We start from the raw sequence: 15340 nt of genomic DNA on the forward strand, positions 1-15340 counted from the left end.
CCACTAATGCTGTTGCGTAAGAGGTTGATGGCAGGGTCACACCCAGGGTCCTGCAGAAGCACGGCCCGGTCATCAGGTCCCATTGGCACATCAGTTTGGAATAATTCTCACCTAATCAAAAAGTGCAGGTCCACACACCCAGCCTATAACTGTGCCCTTGAGCACCCACACTGGTACTGAGCCAAACGACTGCATCCAGAGCTGTCTGAAGTTATACAACTGTTTACATACTTTATGAAAACCTTTTATCTTTTTTTATGAGACATTATCTGCTTGTCTGTGGCAATTTATGTTCTTCACTCCCAGTCTATTTCCGAATCATCTGAAATGAAGAGCGTAAGTGGAAAGGCCTACTTTCATTTACAATCTGAGCAACTGCTTCCAGGAACTGAAGTTCAGAGAAAATATGATATTTTCTAGGTTTGTCTTACTTTAACAAGCTTCTCCAGCAAGGACACATGACGCAGATGGGTAAGATTCTGGATCAACTTTGTAGACAGATCCCCAAAATAACAACAGTGACACTTCTCCATAGTTAGCACAAGCAATGTACAGGTCTGCTGTTTCCAAATGCCGCTGTCAAGATAAAGTCAATGGGTAAATTCCTCTTTTCTTTTTTTACCCTAGACTGGTGCTGGTTATTCCAGACTCCTGAGGAGAGCTCTTGGAATGGTATGGCAGCCATCCCTGTTTTAAGACATGCACACCCGCAACGGATGGGAGCTGACTGGGTGACCTCCCCAGGTCACTGACACCCCAGGGGCCCTTCTGGAGAGCTGAGCAGATCAGGGCTGGCCCTGGAGGAGGTGGCTGGGCCTGTGCCCCTTGGCATGAAGGTGCCAACATGCTGACCCAAACCCTCCCCAGGGAGGTGTCGGGCATCCCCTCACTGCCGCCTCATGCACAGCAGCCTCGCCTTTGTGTGAGCTCCACTGTGTTTACTCTCCCACTTCCTTGTTCCACTCCAGCGCGAGGGCCATAAACCACCCGGCTGGCACAGCAGAGCCTTCGGTGGCAGGGGCAGGAGGAAGAGGAGGGAGGGGGATGGCAGTCAGCCCCTTGCGCTGTGCTGGAAGGGCACCCGAGGTGCCACCGTGGTTGTTGGGAGCACAGCCCTTCCTCTAGGGCTAGTGCTACTGTCCATGGTGGGTCTCTCATGCCCACTGGCCTCCCTCATGCTGGGATCCAGGGGGGCAGCAGGAGGGAACAGGACCTTTTTCCCCTTCTTCTCGGACTTCAGGGGCCGCAACGTGACGGCCCTGCGTGTCGGCGAATCATCTGCCCTGGTCTCCATCTTCCTGCTGTCCTTGGCGGGCAACATCTGGGGCATCTGTCTGCTGGTGCGGCAGCATCGCAGGCTGTGGGCCGCCAACTGCCTCGTCCTCAACCTCTTCTGCGCCGACCTGCTCTTCATCACCGCCATCCCCTTCATCGTCATCGTGCGCTGGACCGAGTCCTGGGAGCTGGGCGACGCCGTCTGCCACATGCTCTTCTATGTGGTGAGCCTGAGCGGCGCCGTCATCATCCTCTCCCTCTCGGCCGTCAGCCTGGAGCGCGTCGTCAGCATCGCCCGGCTGCGCCACGCCGCGTTCCGCCGCCGCAAGGTGCTGGCGGCCGCCTTGCTCCTCATATGGGGCTTCGCCGCCCTCGTCACCCTCCCGCTCTGCTGCTTCTTCACCGTGGTGCGGCTGCCCGCCGCCTCAGGCCAGGTGAGGGCGAGCGCCGGGCGGGCCCGCGGGAGCCGGGCCGGGGGCGGCGGGGACGGAGCGGGGAGGAGGGCGGGGGAACGGACGGCGGGGAAGGCTCGTCCGCCTCTGCCACCGGGGGGCGAGGTCGCCGAGGGCGATCGCACAGAGGGACATCATCTCACCGAGGGACATCGCACCGAGGGACATCGCTCCTGGGACGGGCAGCGGCTGCGCCCGGAGAAGCGCCCGGAGCTTCCCTCGGCCGCCACCCCACCCCGATCTCCCGGCGGACCGTCCCGTTAGATGGGGAACGCTCATCGGCTGGGATTCTTTTTGTGTTCCCCAGTGCGGGTCAGAGATCCCTGTTGCAGCACGCTTCCCCTTACCGAGGGATCAGCATCCTGGGAGAGCTGCCCAGCACTTGTGGCCTCCTCTGTACCAAATGGCCATGCACAGATTTTTCTGCCTAGTATTTTGAAATGCATACAAAAGTACACCCAACTTGACACTCAAACACATGATTAAGTTTAAGGTCTGTAAGATTCAATTTAAAGTTGCTATCAGCATTTGATATGAAATTTATGGCAGTATTCCAGTTGCAGACACATCTGTTTGTATTTGTATGGGCTTTTAAAATGATGAAGTTCACAATTTGTCTAAGTAGAAGGTTTTCCCATATTCAGTTTAGTCTGCAGCCCCTTTTTCCATGGGCATAGAGTGAGATAAGAACAATGCTGTAGTAAAAATGATGGTATGATGTTGTTTTTCTTCTTCATTCTTTGTAAATAGGAGATTCAGATTTGTACCCTGGCTTGGCCCACCACTGCAGGAGAAATAGTCTGGGATATGACCTTTGCCATTGTTTTCTTTTTGATACCAGGATTAGTCATTGTCGTCAGTTACTCCAAAATCTTACAGGTATGTTTTTCCTTTAAATTTTGTTGTAGAACAAAGGGAAGTAAACAATAACTCACTAGGCATCAACATATTGTCACTGAATACAAATATACCCAAAGGGAACAGATGTCGTTTGTTCAATAAATGATAAGTTTGTATAAAATGAAGCACTTCAACCTGTACATATCAGCTTACACATTTCAACTAAAAACATGCTTGAATAGCACATTACCTGAGGCTCAACACAAAGTCTGTCTTAATATACATGTAATATTAAATACACTTCTCCACTTATATGCTGTTCAAGCTAAAGTAATTCTCATAAATGCTGAAAGAGTCAAGCATTTGAAATAACTAAAAACTAGAGTTTGCTTTCCTTGAGCCTAAACTCCAGCCACAGGAGATTTGTAAGAAAGCAGAGAGAGCCAGGACTAGAAACAAATCCATCCAGTTTTTGGATCTGCTGGCTTTCTGCAGGTGTATCTAATACACAGATCTCATTAGATTATACTTAGTCCTTCACAGTTTCAAATGCTGCAAACAAAACCTGTAAATTAAACCCTCTGCTTCCACTTTCTTTCTAAGTGGATGTTTATCTCTTGAAATATAGGCCAAAATACCCAACACCACAGAGTTTTCATCTATATTCTAGCAAGCATAATATTAGTACCTAAATTCCTTTTAAACTACCTGATTTCGTACACCCTTCTCTTCCAAAAATAGAGTGAGAAGGATCTAGAAATCTTCAAACTAGGCCCTGAAATGCCTAGGTTTTAGCAACTGCCCCCAAAAGAGTCTTGATTTCTCTATTGGTTAATTAAGCTTCTCATATTATGCTTTTTGAACCCCATATTTGCTGCAGGCAAAGAGCATACAGCACCTCAGTGGGGAGTGTGAGCCCTTTGAAAGAACTGCAAACTGCCAGCCAAGGGATGTCACAGTTCTTGGTCAGAGACTAGGACAGGAATGGTGTTTGTCTTGTCCTTGCCAACACCAGATTACAAGTAAATTTAGAAAACAAAATGGCACATAAGGAGCTAGAAGGCAAAAAAAGTGCTTGGAATACTGGATTACAAGATAGACATGCTGCCAAGCTCCTGTTTCTTTTCCAGCTTGGCAACAGAGATGCTAAGATGCATTTCATTTATCTTGAACTGAAAAAGGTCTGAGGCCCATAGCAGGATATAATTGAATCTTCCCTCTCACACAGCTCTCCAGGAAGCAACCAGAAATCTGCTGGAGAATGTCTCAATCCCTGAGTCATTCCCAAGGACAGACTCATTCTCACTTCATGATGCCAGTGCACACGTAGCACAGTGCTTAGTGTTGCTGGAAGCAGTTCAAAACATTCATGTATTCACATAACAACATCTACGATGATGATGATGATTGACTACAGATAGAAGACCTCGAATTTGTTAACAAATATACCCTAAAAATGTCTACTTAACAATTTACTATGAAATTGAGTATTATTTTTATGTAACACTTCCCAGGACCCTGGCAAAAATGACAGATTAGAAGCCATGATTTGTAATTTATTTGGTTTTGTACTCTTCTGCCTCTCAGGCAAGACTTAGTCTGGAGGCTAATGCTAGGAAAGATGTCTGTGTTCTGCAAGTTACATACTTATATATGTATACCTGACTTCTAATTTCCTGTTTGACCGAGTGTGGTCCAGATGCCCACAATAGGTATCTAAATTCCATACACTGGGCAGGCCAAAAAGGCATCCACAACATATTTCCACTGAGCACTTCCTTAAGATGAGATTGCATCTTATTTACCATAATCCTGTCCCCTTCTCAGGCTCAGCAGCTGATGAAAAGCCCATTTTGGGATCATAGGTTTTGATTTATACATCTACATTCCGTTGAAATCTTTGGAAGATATCTAGGTTCTTAATGAGTATTTATTCTAGACCATCTATGTCTGTCACAAATTCAGAAAACTGCAGAAAGAATGACAAATTACTCTCTCTCTCTAAACATTTTCATCTCTACCTGAAGCAGTAAGCTATGAAGTATTACCTGTATTAGTGTTACCTTCCTGTAGTTTCTGCTAAAGGGAAATGTCACACATAAAAGTGGCAGGAAGAGCCTTACACCTTTTGCTTTCCTTCTCAGACAGCAAATCGATCAAGGCTTTTGAAAATATCCCTTCTTTATGCCTGCAGGGGATAAAATGGTATCTTAGTTATTTAGCATAAATGTTTGTTTGCTAAATATTTCAATTTTATTTTATTTGCCTCAGATGTGAATGTCAGCTTCCCTGCCAACTTCAGTGAAGGCAGGGATGTAAAGCATGAGATTCAGAGTTTTCTGCAGGTTCCTGGGATTCAATATTCTACCTAATGACAGATGATTCACACCCATCAATACTAGATTACCAAACTACCCATAGTCTGGTTTATTATCAGAGAGTACTTTTACATGACACAGATTTTTGTAGTGACAAAAGGATCTGTAAGATTTCATGTTAGTGCATTGAAAACAATTCTGATTACTGACTGAGAAGCTAAAAGTTGACACAAAACAACATATAATCTCATTCACATTTAAAATTATTTAGCTATCATAATAAACTAATGCTTCTTCTAATCCCTACCTTATAATATCAGCATGGCCATAAGAGAATTGGATTGCATTCCCTTTTGCCCATCAACAACGATCGTTAACTGTGTTCCAGCTTGCATTTGTGAAAGAAATCAATGGGTTTCTTTGGATAGAACAAATGAGGTAATAATTTGAATTTAATGGGATTTCATGAGTAAGTAAGGCTCTGTTTTATGTTGAAAAGTATTTTTGACTGGTAGAGAGCCATGACAAGAACAACCACCTTAACTAATATTGAGGTGAGTTCACAGCTGAGAGGAAAAAAAATTGCTAGTGAAGTGAGAACGTTTTAAATGGAACCATTGACAAGAAGTACAAATGGAATTCTGCAATGCCTTTTTTGTAGTCACTTTTCAAAAGAAAACAGAAAGATCATGTGCCAAGATCTTCTTTTTCACTTGTAAAAATGTGTTAATAATTCTTCTGTTTCAGTAAAAGTTACTTTCTTCTCTTTTGCTGCAGATTACAAAAGCATCAAGAAGAAGTTTAAATGCTGGTTTAGCCTACTCAGAAAATCATCAGATCCGTGTTTCCCAGCAAGACTACAAACTATTCCGAGCCCTTTTGCTGTTGATGATCTCTTTCTTCATTATGTGGAGCCCAATAGTAGTAATTATTTTTTTAATTTTAGTTCAGAACTTCAAAAAAGATTTAAATATTTTGCCATCAGTTTTCTTCTGGATAGCATTATTTACTTTTGCCAACTCTGCTGTCAATCCAATTTTGTATAATGTTGCCCATTTCAGACGTAAATGTCAGGAAATTCTTCTCTGTTGTACCGGGAACCCTGAAAGGCATAGGGCAGGTACAGAAACCACTGCAAGAAGAAGTAACCATGAACAGCCACACTTGTCTTTCATTACCAGATAATGATTTAAAGTCTGGGCTGTGCCACACTTTGGATGCTGTCTACACTATTCCAGGTCGAATAGGTCACTCTGATATAGTATTATATGCCAGAGAAGGAGGAAAAAAAAAGCTAAATCTGTATTTTTGTTTCCTGCAGGTAAAATTCTCTTGACTTCACTGCTTTGCCTCAGTAAGATTTGTACAATTTAATCCAATGGATTGAATTCTCCTCTTACACTGAAATAAATAGGAATATGGCAGTGAACTCAGTGAATGTAAAACAGCTGAAATAAGTACTTGCCAGATGAAACAATTTCTATGAGGGTACATTTTCAGATGGCATAAATCTCATTAACTTTAACGAGGTTATAATGAATCTATATCAAGAGGGCACCTGATTAATTTTTACTTGTTATTTTCTACTGAGTAAAAGAAATAAACTCTCTGGTTTAATGTTCATCCTCAGAAAGTGTGTGCTTTTTTTAATCCCATTGTAAAAGAGAATTTGATTATACTCTTAGATTACTGACTGCCTGAACCCACATTTGAGCCAACTAAACAATTTCATGTAGGAAACAAGGTGATAAACATGTATTATCACCAAGTGAATGACCAGTTTGGTTCCATCTCAAATTAAAAATATGGACATAATGCATATTAATTTATAAATAAAGAATAAATAAAGAATGGTTAATTGTCATGTGTAAAACAGTTCTTCTAAAAAGATGTATATTTTTTATGTCTCCAGTAGTCATATAATAAAGTTAATCAGTGATATATAGGGTCATTGAAATTCCTTCCTCTTTTCTAGAAGTCTATTGGGAATGATTTTCAGTATGTTCTAGGAAAAAATACGGCATTGAAAAGAAATTAAAATACATATATTTTGGGTTTTATAATTAGTACTCTTTTACTCAGAAATTGAAACCACTAAAAAAAAGCAAGATTAAATTCTTAATGCCAAGACCAATTCAAAACAGTGCACTAAGATAACAGTCTACTAATAAAACCAATGTCTACATATGTACAGATTTGCATACAAACAATTTTCATTCCCTGTAATCCAAGTTTATTAAAATGTTTCATTGGTTTATCAACAAGGTGAGCTACATGGCTCAGATAAATATATTCAAAATCTAAACGAAGCCATTTGAAACATTTTCCAGGGAACACCCGATCAGTGTGTTAACTTTACATCCATGGTGCTGTTACATGGTTTCTTTCCATAGTTTTGGACCTCCTTAAGAGCAAAATCCTGAAACACACAAAACCAAAAATTTTGTTTTTCAACCACACTAGACAAAATTACAATACACAAACTTTCACCAAATTTAAAATGTCCATGTCTAACTTCTTTAAAATGCTCTTGAGTCCAGTAGTCTGTAACTTGTAGTAATAATAATAATGCTGTTACCTTGTTCTGCAGTTTATAATTCCAAAGAATTTTCAACTCAGAACACAACAGGAATTCATCCAACCTGTTACATGTGTCCTGAGCATTTAATACTTTGGCAAATAAGGTACTGGACAGATCAGTGATAAAAGAGTTATTTATTTACTTTAACAAGCTTCAAATTATTTGCCTTTTAAAAATTATTAATTTAAGAATGTCTTTCAGCAAAATAAGAATCTCCTGACCTCCAAAACTTCTAATGGCAATAGTAAATTAGCTGAGGGAATATACTACCCCTTAATTCACAGTTTTTTCTTCTAGCAATTGCTAACAGCAGATTTAGCTTTCACTTCTGCTGACATGACACTGTATTGTATTTACAAGTATCCTCACTTAATATCCACACTCATATTGCATAACTTAAAGTAACAAGGTATTACTCTAAGAGACTAAGTGCATCATAGCTGCATCTATATTTGAAAAAGAACTACCATCAGAAATGCAATGTAAATTAGAACAAAAAACTTGTCATTTCCTAGGCTTCTCTTTTTGCCTTGAAGAGCCAGTATACGAAGAACATATTTTTGTTTTTTTTTAATCAAGGTAAGTTTTGTACATCTATTGGTTTGGCACACACACACACACACACACACACACAAACACATACTCACTCTCTTAATTTGAGTACAGCATTAATTTAAAAAGCTAATGAAAAATTGTTGGGAAAAATCTTAGCTTCAAGACATAGCAGAGTATGCACAATTAGAAACATACAAGTTGTTATTGCAGCATCTATTAACATCAGTCAGAATTTTAGCACAGTAACAATGGGATGCAGGTCAATATAGACAATTGAAGTTGGCTTGTTTTGCTAGTAATTCTGTATCTCCTAACAGCAGATTTAAAACTAGGTAGCAAGGCTTCCAATCGTCACATAAGGAATTAAGCGAATTTTGTAAGAATTTCTGATACAAAGCTTTCAATAAATGATTTTTTTCAGTTTAGCTCACAATCATTCTTTCAATCCCAAATGTGCTTGCCTTGCAGGAACTTTGGTTAATGATACTGGAATATTCAGAATCAACTGACAATATAGTAATTACAGGTCCTGATTACATAAAGGGGAAAATGCAAGTTGCTGGTTTTAATTTACACTTTGTTGCTGGGCTCATAAAGATAAACTCTGGCATAATCCTCAATAAAAAAGGACTGGGGCTACTATTTTTTCTTTACAAACAGTATGGAACTCACTGTTTGTATCAGATATATAAGACACTGCACTCAACACCTAAAATTTGAGTATAAATTAGGATAGCAGACAAATAACAGTGCAACTTGGTAGATTTGATATTTCTATAACAAACTAGAGGAAGCATGATCAACTTTTAAATTAAGGTTAGTAAGTCAAAGAATATTTAAGGCTGAACTTTCAAAGGGCATTCTAAGGTTTTATGTTTAAATTACAGTAGTGGTTCTTTACTCTGCAAAGAACCACAAGCATTGTATTATATAGAAGTTCTGAAATATTTGAAAAAGTTATATCACAAATTATGAATAAATGAATATATTCCAATTTTTCTTTTTGGTTTATACTTTCTTGCAAAGATTGACAATACATTTATTGTCTTGCAGGCCTCATATGGAGTAGAAATAATAGAAATACAGATTCCACCATGCTGAACTGGACCAGTACTTGAACTAGCCCAATATCCTTATTTTACAGTGGGATAGTACTTCCTCTGAATTTGACAAAAATACAAGGAACCACCACAACACACAGCTCCCAGAATCACAGCTGTATATCTACACTTTATCTTAGATTTAATATAATATCCCTAATCATCTCATTATTTGGTTTTCTCATCTTCAGAAATTTTTATTCTTGCTGTACCTCATACGAAAACCAGTGAATGCAGGATTCAAATCAGAAAAGTATTGTTGATTTATCTAATGACATTGTTTCTTTTCTATCCTACCCTTTATGCAATCATACAAATCACTCACAGAAGTCAGTTTCATTTGCATTTATGGTGTCTCTTGTTCTTGACTGCCGTAAGTCTCAACTGTTTTGTGTTGTGCCCAAATTCTCATTCAAGATAAAATTTTTGTTTTCATTGTTATCACGTACTTTTTGCAGGTTACTGATCACCATCTACCTTAGCAGATCTTTCAGGCACCTTGTTATCAGCATACCCACTTTACAACATGGCAATATCTTACTCTCTGTTTATAGATCAGATGAACAGGTAATAGAGCCACAAGAGCTGACTGTGCTCATCTGTTCTGACTTTCTTTAGAAGACACAAAAGTTTCTTCAGTCAATCCCTGTTTGTTCTAACATGTCATTGAGGAAAGCTTTTAATCTTGATTTACAGATTTCAGTGATGAATATACAACAGCTCTTGGTAAACTGTTCCAAAGGTTAATGACCTTTGGAGTTAAACAAATGGCTATTTATTTCTGCTCTGAATGTCCAGTTTAAAGTTCCATCCATTTAAATTTATTATTTCTATGTTTGCAAGTCCTTTATTATCCAATTACCATTGCTTGTGTGGGCAAGCACAGACTTTGCTCAGGTCAGCCCTTAATCTCTTTCTAATGACAAATATCAAGGTCTTTGAAGCACTCACTAGAGGACACATTTTACAAATTTTCAATCATTTTCTCTGCTCTTCTTTGAAACTTCTAATTCATCCTCAGTACTCTTCCAGTTATTGTTATCATCAAATGTGACATAGCAAGCAGACCTATGCCAAGCACAAGCCTCATATGAGTCTTGGTTTATGCATCCAAGAATCACATTAAATCTTTTGCCACACTGTTACGTTGGGAGTTCACTGATTCACTGGTCAAATCTTCTGTAGATGTCTCTCAGAGTGTGAGGGGAATGTAGGAACAGGTACACTACTATTTTATTTGTTTCAATATTCTGATTTTTCTTCCTCATTCTTTACTATTACTCACTCTAAGTGTAATTTTTATCAGGAAGTACATTATGTTTTGTTCTAGATGATTATTATTTTCCCTTTTCTATTGTACTTGAGAATAAGTGAGCTAATCTGTATCCTTCCCTGTGTTTCAAGCTCAGCCTGACTGTGTGACTCAAGATAGGGTCATGCTTCCAGTATATGTCCCTCTTCCACTACCCTTTGTGAAAAGGTTGGCATGAGGACCTGTGAGAAAGGGTCTGCTGTAAGGATCCTTTCCAAGACTTCTGATTGTCCTTAAAAGATTTTTTAAAGAATTTTTCAAATAGACTTTTGAAAAAAGGCAAAGAGTTCTGATTAAAGAGACACAATTACTTTTTACCACAACTGTGAAGTCTATCTGTACTATGTTTACTCACACTACATTGATTTAATTGTTTTACAACTTCCTCTAATTACTGTTTCAGCTGATCTAATATGCTACATAAAAAGCTATACACCTTGGCTCTCCTTCAGATAAGGGAAGTAAAAGTTGGAAATAACACTGCAAGGTCCAGTTTTCAAAATACAGTGTTACAGCCACTAAGTAAAAGACTTCATGCGTTTTACATTTAATAAGCAAGAGAATCCCAGCGCTTTAGTTGTTAAACCCTGAAATAAAATTCTTCAGAAAAAGAAGGTTCTTACCATTATGAACGATAACTCTGTATTTTCTGTCCAAACAGAGGTCCATCTGCCTTTGCCTGACAATTTTCTGTGCTTCTGGAGGCAAACCCTTGGGGTCCCGGGAGAACACAAAGGAATAGCTGTTAGCACAAGTGCCGTCTGCGTTCAGTTGGCGGCAGGAGTAATGAAGAGCATATGTATCATAATCTGTGTCCACTATCCAGTGATCATCATCTGGAAGAAACCATAGCAAAGAAGCAAAGGTGTTAGAGACACAAGTAAAATCTAGAAAATCAGAAGAGGTTTCTGCCATAACTCTGTAAAGAAAATATTAAGATGAAGATTGGTACAAATTATAACAGATTAGCTCATAGTTCATTCCCGCGTCCAGTATTTCATTCCATGTTTGGGAAGAAGTTGTTTGTTTTAAAGAGAAAATAAACATATTTAGCAAGAACATGCTAATCCTCTCCCATATGACTCAAAACTGTAACTATTTTCCTACCCGGGATGTTACTTAGACTGTATTTTTAGAGAAAAAGATTGTCAAGCACTTTGCGTGTGTGTTAAAAGTGTATTTGCTACAATAAACCCTCTTCTTAAAACACAGTTACACTTTCAAAGAATTCTGAACTATTTAGCTATGTAACCTGATAAATACCTGGTCACACAGACACCCTGTGCTAACAGAAGTGAATCTAAGTGTTTGCAGTAAAGCACATTAGATCTGCACCTTCCTCTCCTGGAGCAAAAGATTCTCCCTTGCACTACCATCTGCACTGGTGAAAGCAGCACTATGTTCTCTTCCCCTTTTTTCCTGTGGGGGGACACCAGGCTTTTTAGAAAGGTTGAATCTGGGCTCAGCCAGCAATCTGAAGCATCCATGATTCAGCAGCATTTTGTGAGGAGACCTGGCAGCAATTTAAAAACCATTGGCATTCAAAACATTCTTTTAACTGTGTCTTTGGACAGAATGGAGCTCCTGTCACTTTCAAATTCCACCTGCTTCCCTTGGAAGCAATCCAAGGAAATGTCTTGAGCTACAAAGAGTCTGAATCTCTACTTGGCTCAAGAAACTAATTTTGCATAGGGTGTGACAAATGACCTAAAAATATGAATATATAGACATACATATAATATTTATAGGATAGTTTTTGTCTCTTAAAACAGATAAATCTCTACATTTTCAGACAGAAGACAAAACAAAATAACATTTGCTAAATCCTCTTTGCTACTTGGCTAGTTGTGACGTTAGGCTTCTCAGATAGAGCAGAAACATCCGGTAACTGAGTTCTGAACTAAACCAAGTCTTGAAATACTTCATCTGCCTTTCATTTCTTTCCAAACAGTGACCTTCGATTATACTGTTGGGTAACAAACAAAAGAAATACAAAGGCCTGATCTTCACTTGTTTAAAGAAAGCCAGCCAGCTGTCCCATATAAAAAGCAGTGATTACCTTGTTCACATTAAGGTTTCGTGTATGATAGTTATTACCTCTTTTAAATGTGCTTAAGAAATTCAACAGTACTTTTTCCTGCCCCAGCACGGACATGCAACATAACTAGGCTTCCAAGTAGTTCCGCATCTTCTGTAGTTAAATACTCACTTCCTTTCTGCAGAAAAGAGGCGACACCCCAGTACTTCATCTTGAACTTGGCAGGATCCTCTGTGTCAGTGAAAGAGCCGATCATGTCAGCACAGACATCCCAGTTACTGTAGCCAGAGACAAAGAAAATATCACAGTCAAACCTAACAGCACAGATTCAGCGTGACTGGCACAGGAATAGCAGGCAGGTTTGGAGCACCAGTAAGTGCAGCAGAAGCTTAGTGAAATGGAACAAGAGGAAAATGGCAAACAGCTTACTTGAAGAGTCTGACTCTGCCCTTTGCAGTAGCACTCATTTGTCCATTCTCATCTACAGTGAACTGGGCTACCACATTGTCCCGCAGAAATAGTCCCTCAGGATCTTTTTTTGCCATGCCGTACCAGGTGCCACTGTACTGCAAGGAAATAAGAAAGGCTTCAGTTAGACCTAGAAGAATGGAAACATTACAGACACTACAGACTGGGGCAGGTGACAGAGGGAATGGCATACAGATCTTTGACCCCCTGCCTCCAAGTTGTACCTAAGAAACAAATCTAGCTGTTCCAACAGCATAAACCCACCAACACATCCTACTGCAGTCAGAGTTTGTGGAAATATTGACCTTTTTCAGTTATCTTATTTGTATCTGCAGCTCTCCAGTATTAGGAATACAAAATTTGGTGGAAAGAGATTAACAACTGGCAGATCTTGACAGATCTATGCATAATTTTTTTTCCTTGCAATGATATCTGAAAACACCAGAGCATTAATTTTTCATAGAAACAACAAAGTCATCACACTTCTTTTACTTAACCATACAGTTTGAGTCCAGTCTCTAAACCTCAGTTTCTGCAGTATTTCTTTATCAGATGCATCAGGATCCAGCATCTGTGGAGATGTGGGCAACATCACACGCTTCTGCTGTTTCTCAGTATTGCAGTCTGTGACTCTGAGTGAAAATGTGAACACACTGGTGCTACTGAATGCCAAATTCTGTAGCCTGGGAAGAGGAGCTAGGCAAGACATCACAGATCCAGAAGAGAAAGGAGATTTACCCTGGTCTTGTCGAAGTTCTCCTTGACTTTGAAGCTGCTTACTCGGCAGTCCCGCTCCGCAGTGGTGCTGCCCAGCAAGGCCAGTGCCAGCAGCAGCAGCCAGGGCAGAGCTCTCTCTGTGTGGGCCATCCTGTACCTGCAGCAAACAGACAGAGAATAGCATCAGAAACAGGCTCTGTCACACAAGCGAGGAAGGGAGGAAGGCTGCCCTGCCAGGTTGCCAGGACATCCGGCAGCTTTCCCTGATGCATGTGCAGGCAAGGCACCTGGTTGTCCCCAGCCCACAACAGCAGGTCCCTTACAGACAGTGCCGGTCCCTGCAGCCTCTGGAGAGCCCAAGTGTTGATGGCGGTGCCCGGACAGGGAACACTTTATGTAGTCCTGGGGCTTTCGCAACCCCCTGGGCTACAAAGCCAGAGTTGGAGGGGGAGTAGGTATGTGGGTCAGCCTGCTGCAGGCTGGGCCCCTTCATAACAGCCTCTTGCGTAACATCCATGGGCTCAGGTGGTCTTTGACCCAGATCTGCAGCCAAGCAGGTGCTAGGAACAAATACCTTTCTTTGCTTTTCCTGACCCAAAAGCAGAGCTCGCACCTGGGGGAAGGGGAGTGCACATGTATGTGGAGAACTAATGGAATGAGAGGCACCCCACCTTTGCATGGTGGAGAGTGAACTGCCTCCACCTCCCCTGTGATTTTACGCACTGCAGTCCAAAATCCTTCTCACCCAATGTGCTAAACCCAGTTACAAGGTGCAGACTTGCTTCCTCCACCTCCTTCCCAAATTCCTTTCCTCTTTTCCCTTATAAACAGTGGCAAACATAATACTTGCAAGTTTCTGCTAATGTTTCTGAAAGCCCGGTCACGCCAGAACCAATTCACGTCCTCATGACTGATTCCCTCTTGCTTCCAAAAGGCTGTCTGGGGGGCTAAATCATCTCATGATTGGCTCCCAGCAACAGGAACTGGGGCCCTGCAGATCTTCAGGAAGGCAAAAGAGCTCTTTTGTGTGATACTGCAAAGGCAGCAGCACCTAAGTGTGGCCTGCAAATACCCAAATACATGTACACATCACATTTGACCATCTGGACATCAGTTTTAAATCAGATATTCCGCAGTTTCTATTCTGTTTTTGAAAAACTGTTTTCAGTTATATAAACCATTATTTTCTCCTGTCCAGGCAAGTTTTGCTGCCTCTCAGTCAATATTTGTTCTCCAGTTTCAACATCTTTAGGAAGCATTAGAGAAAACCTGTTAATTATTTTCTAGGCATGTAACTAGAGCAGGATAGGAAAAGCATGATTGTTACCAAGAGAACTAATTCACCAATTTTTTCTCCTCCCAATTTTGAAAGAATAAAGGCAGAAGCCTGTAATTTGAAAAGTCTGTGTTCATTACTTTAAAAATTAAGCAAAAACATAATTTAAATATGGAGGCACCAATGTAGCATAAAAAACCACTTCATTAGTAGCTGATGTAGAGAATTAAACTAATTTATTCAGCCTGGCCTTTCCCAGAAATTTACTTCAGCCTTCTATTCCTTTCATATATTCATAAAAATATTAAACTTTTTACTGTTCTGTCCTTTACAATCTCTTTACATATGTAATGCAGTCTGTTTGAATTGTCTTCCTTTTCTGCTTTGTGTTGGAGCCTTTTTGCATAG

The 15340-nt window shown here is 40.4% G+C and overlaps 2 protein-coding genes across 4 annotated transcripts; one reads left to right on the forward strand and one right to left on the reverse strand.

Moving 5' to 3' along the window:
* The first annotated feature begins 1156 nt into the window (after nt 1-1156).
* FFAR4 (free fatty acid receptor 4) lies at nt 1157-6512 on the forward strand. Its single transcript, XM_032694885.1, has 3 exons — nt 1157-1709; nt 2478-2606; nt 5663-6512. Exons 1-3 carry the CDS (start codon nt 1176-1178, stop codon nt 6068-6070), a joined length of 1071 nt encoding a protein of 356 aa, XP_032550776.1. The 5' UTR covers nt 1157-1175; the 3' UTR covers nt 6071-6512.
* RBP4 (retinol binding protein 4) lies at nt 5979-14350 on the reverse strand. Of its 3 annotated transcripts, none has more exons than XM_032694881.1 (6): nt 13980-14350; nt 13678-13813; nt 12901-13037; nt 12643-12749; nt 11057-11269; nt 5979-7304 (listed from the first exon to the last, which is right to left on the reverse strand). In XM_032694881.1, the coding sequence occupies exons 1-6, from the start codon at nt 14333-14335 to the stop codon at nt 7291-7293; spliced, it is 963 nt and encodes a 320-aa protein (XP_032550772.1). In that variant the 5' UTR covers nt 14336-14350; the 3' UTR covers nt 5979-7290. The 3 variants fall into 3 exon arrangements, with proteins under 3 accessions (XP_032550772.1, XP_032550774.1, XP_032550773.1); XM_032694883.1 differs by having other exon boundaries at nt 13944-14061; XM_032694882.1 differs by lacking the exon at nt 13980-14350 and adding an exon at nt 13899-13921.
* Between the last annotated feature and the right edge of the window lie 990 nt (nt 14351-15340).

This window comes from Chiroxiphia lanceolata, chromosome 8, assembly GCF_009829145.1.
Source record: "Chiroxiphia lanceolata isolate bChiLan1 chromosome 8, bChiLan1.pri, whole genome shotgun sequence".
NCBI classification, from domain to species: Eukaryota; Metazoa; Chordata; class Aves; order Passeriformes; family Pipridae; genus Chiroxiphia; species Chiroxiphia lanceolata.

Bases quoted from the DNA above. Each gene is read 5' to 3' on its own strand.
- FFAR4 (XM_032694885.1), top strand. From the start codon at position 1,176: ATGCTGGGATCCAGGGGGGCAGCAGGAGGGAACAGGACCTTTTTCCCC. The intron at 1,710-2,477 runs GTGAGGGCGAGC...CTTTGTAAATAG, and splicing joins TGCCCGCCGCCTCAGGCCAG to GAGATTCAGATTTGTACCCT. The intron at 2,607-5,662 runs GTATGTTTTTCC...CTTTTGCTGCAG, and splicing joins GTTACTCCAAAATCTTACAG to ATTACAAAAGCATCAAGAAG.
- RBP4 (XM_032694881.1), bottom strand. From the start codon at position 14,335: ATGCAAAGGTGGGGTGCCTCTCATTCCATTAGTTCTCCACATACATGT. The intron at 13,814-13,979 runs GTAAGGGACCTG...TGTTTGCTGCAG, and splicing joins TGCAGGGACCGGCACTGTCT to GTACAGGATGGCCCACACAG. The intron at 12,750-12,900 runs GTAAGCTGTTTG...CTCTGGCTACAG, and splicing joins GGCAGAGTCAGACTCTTCAA to TAACTGGGATGTCTGTGCTG.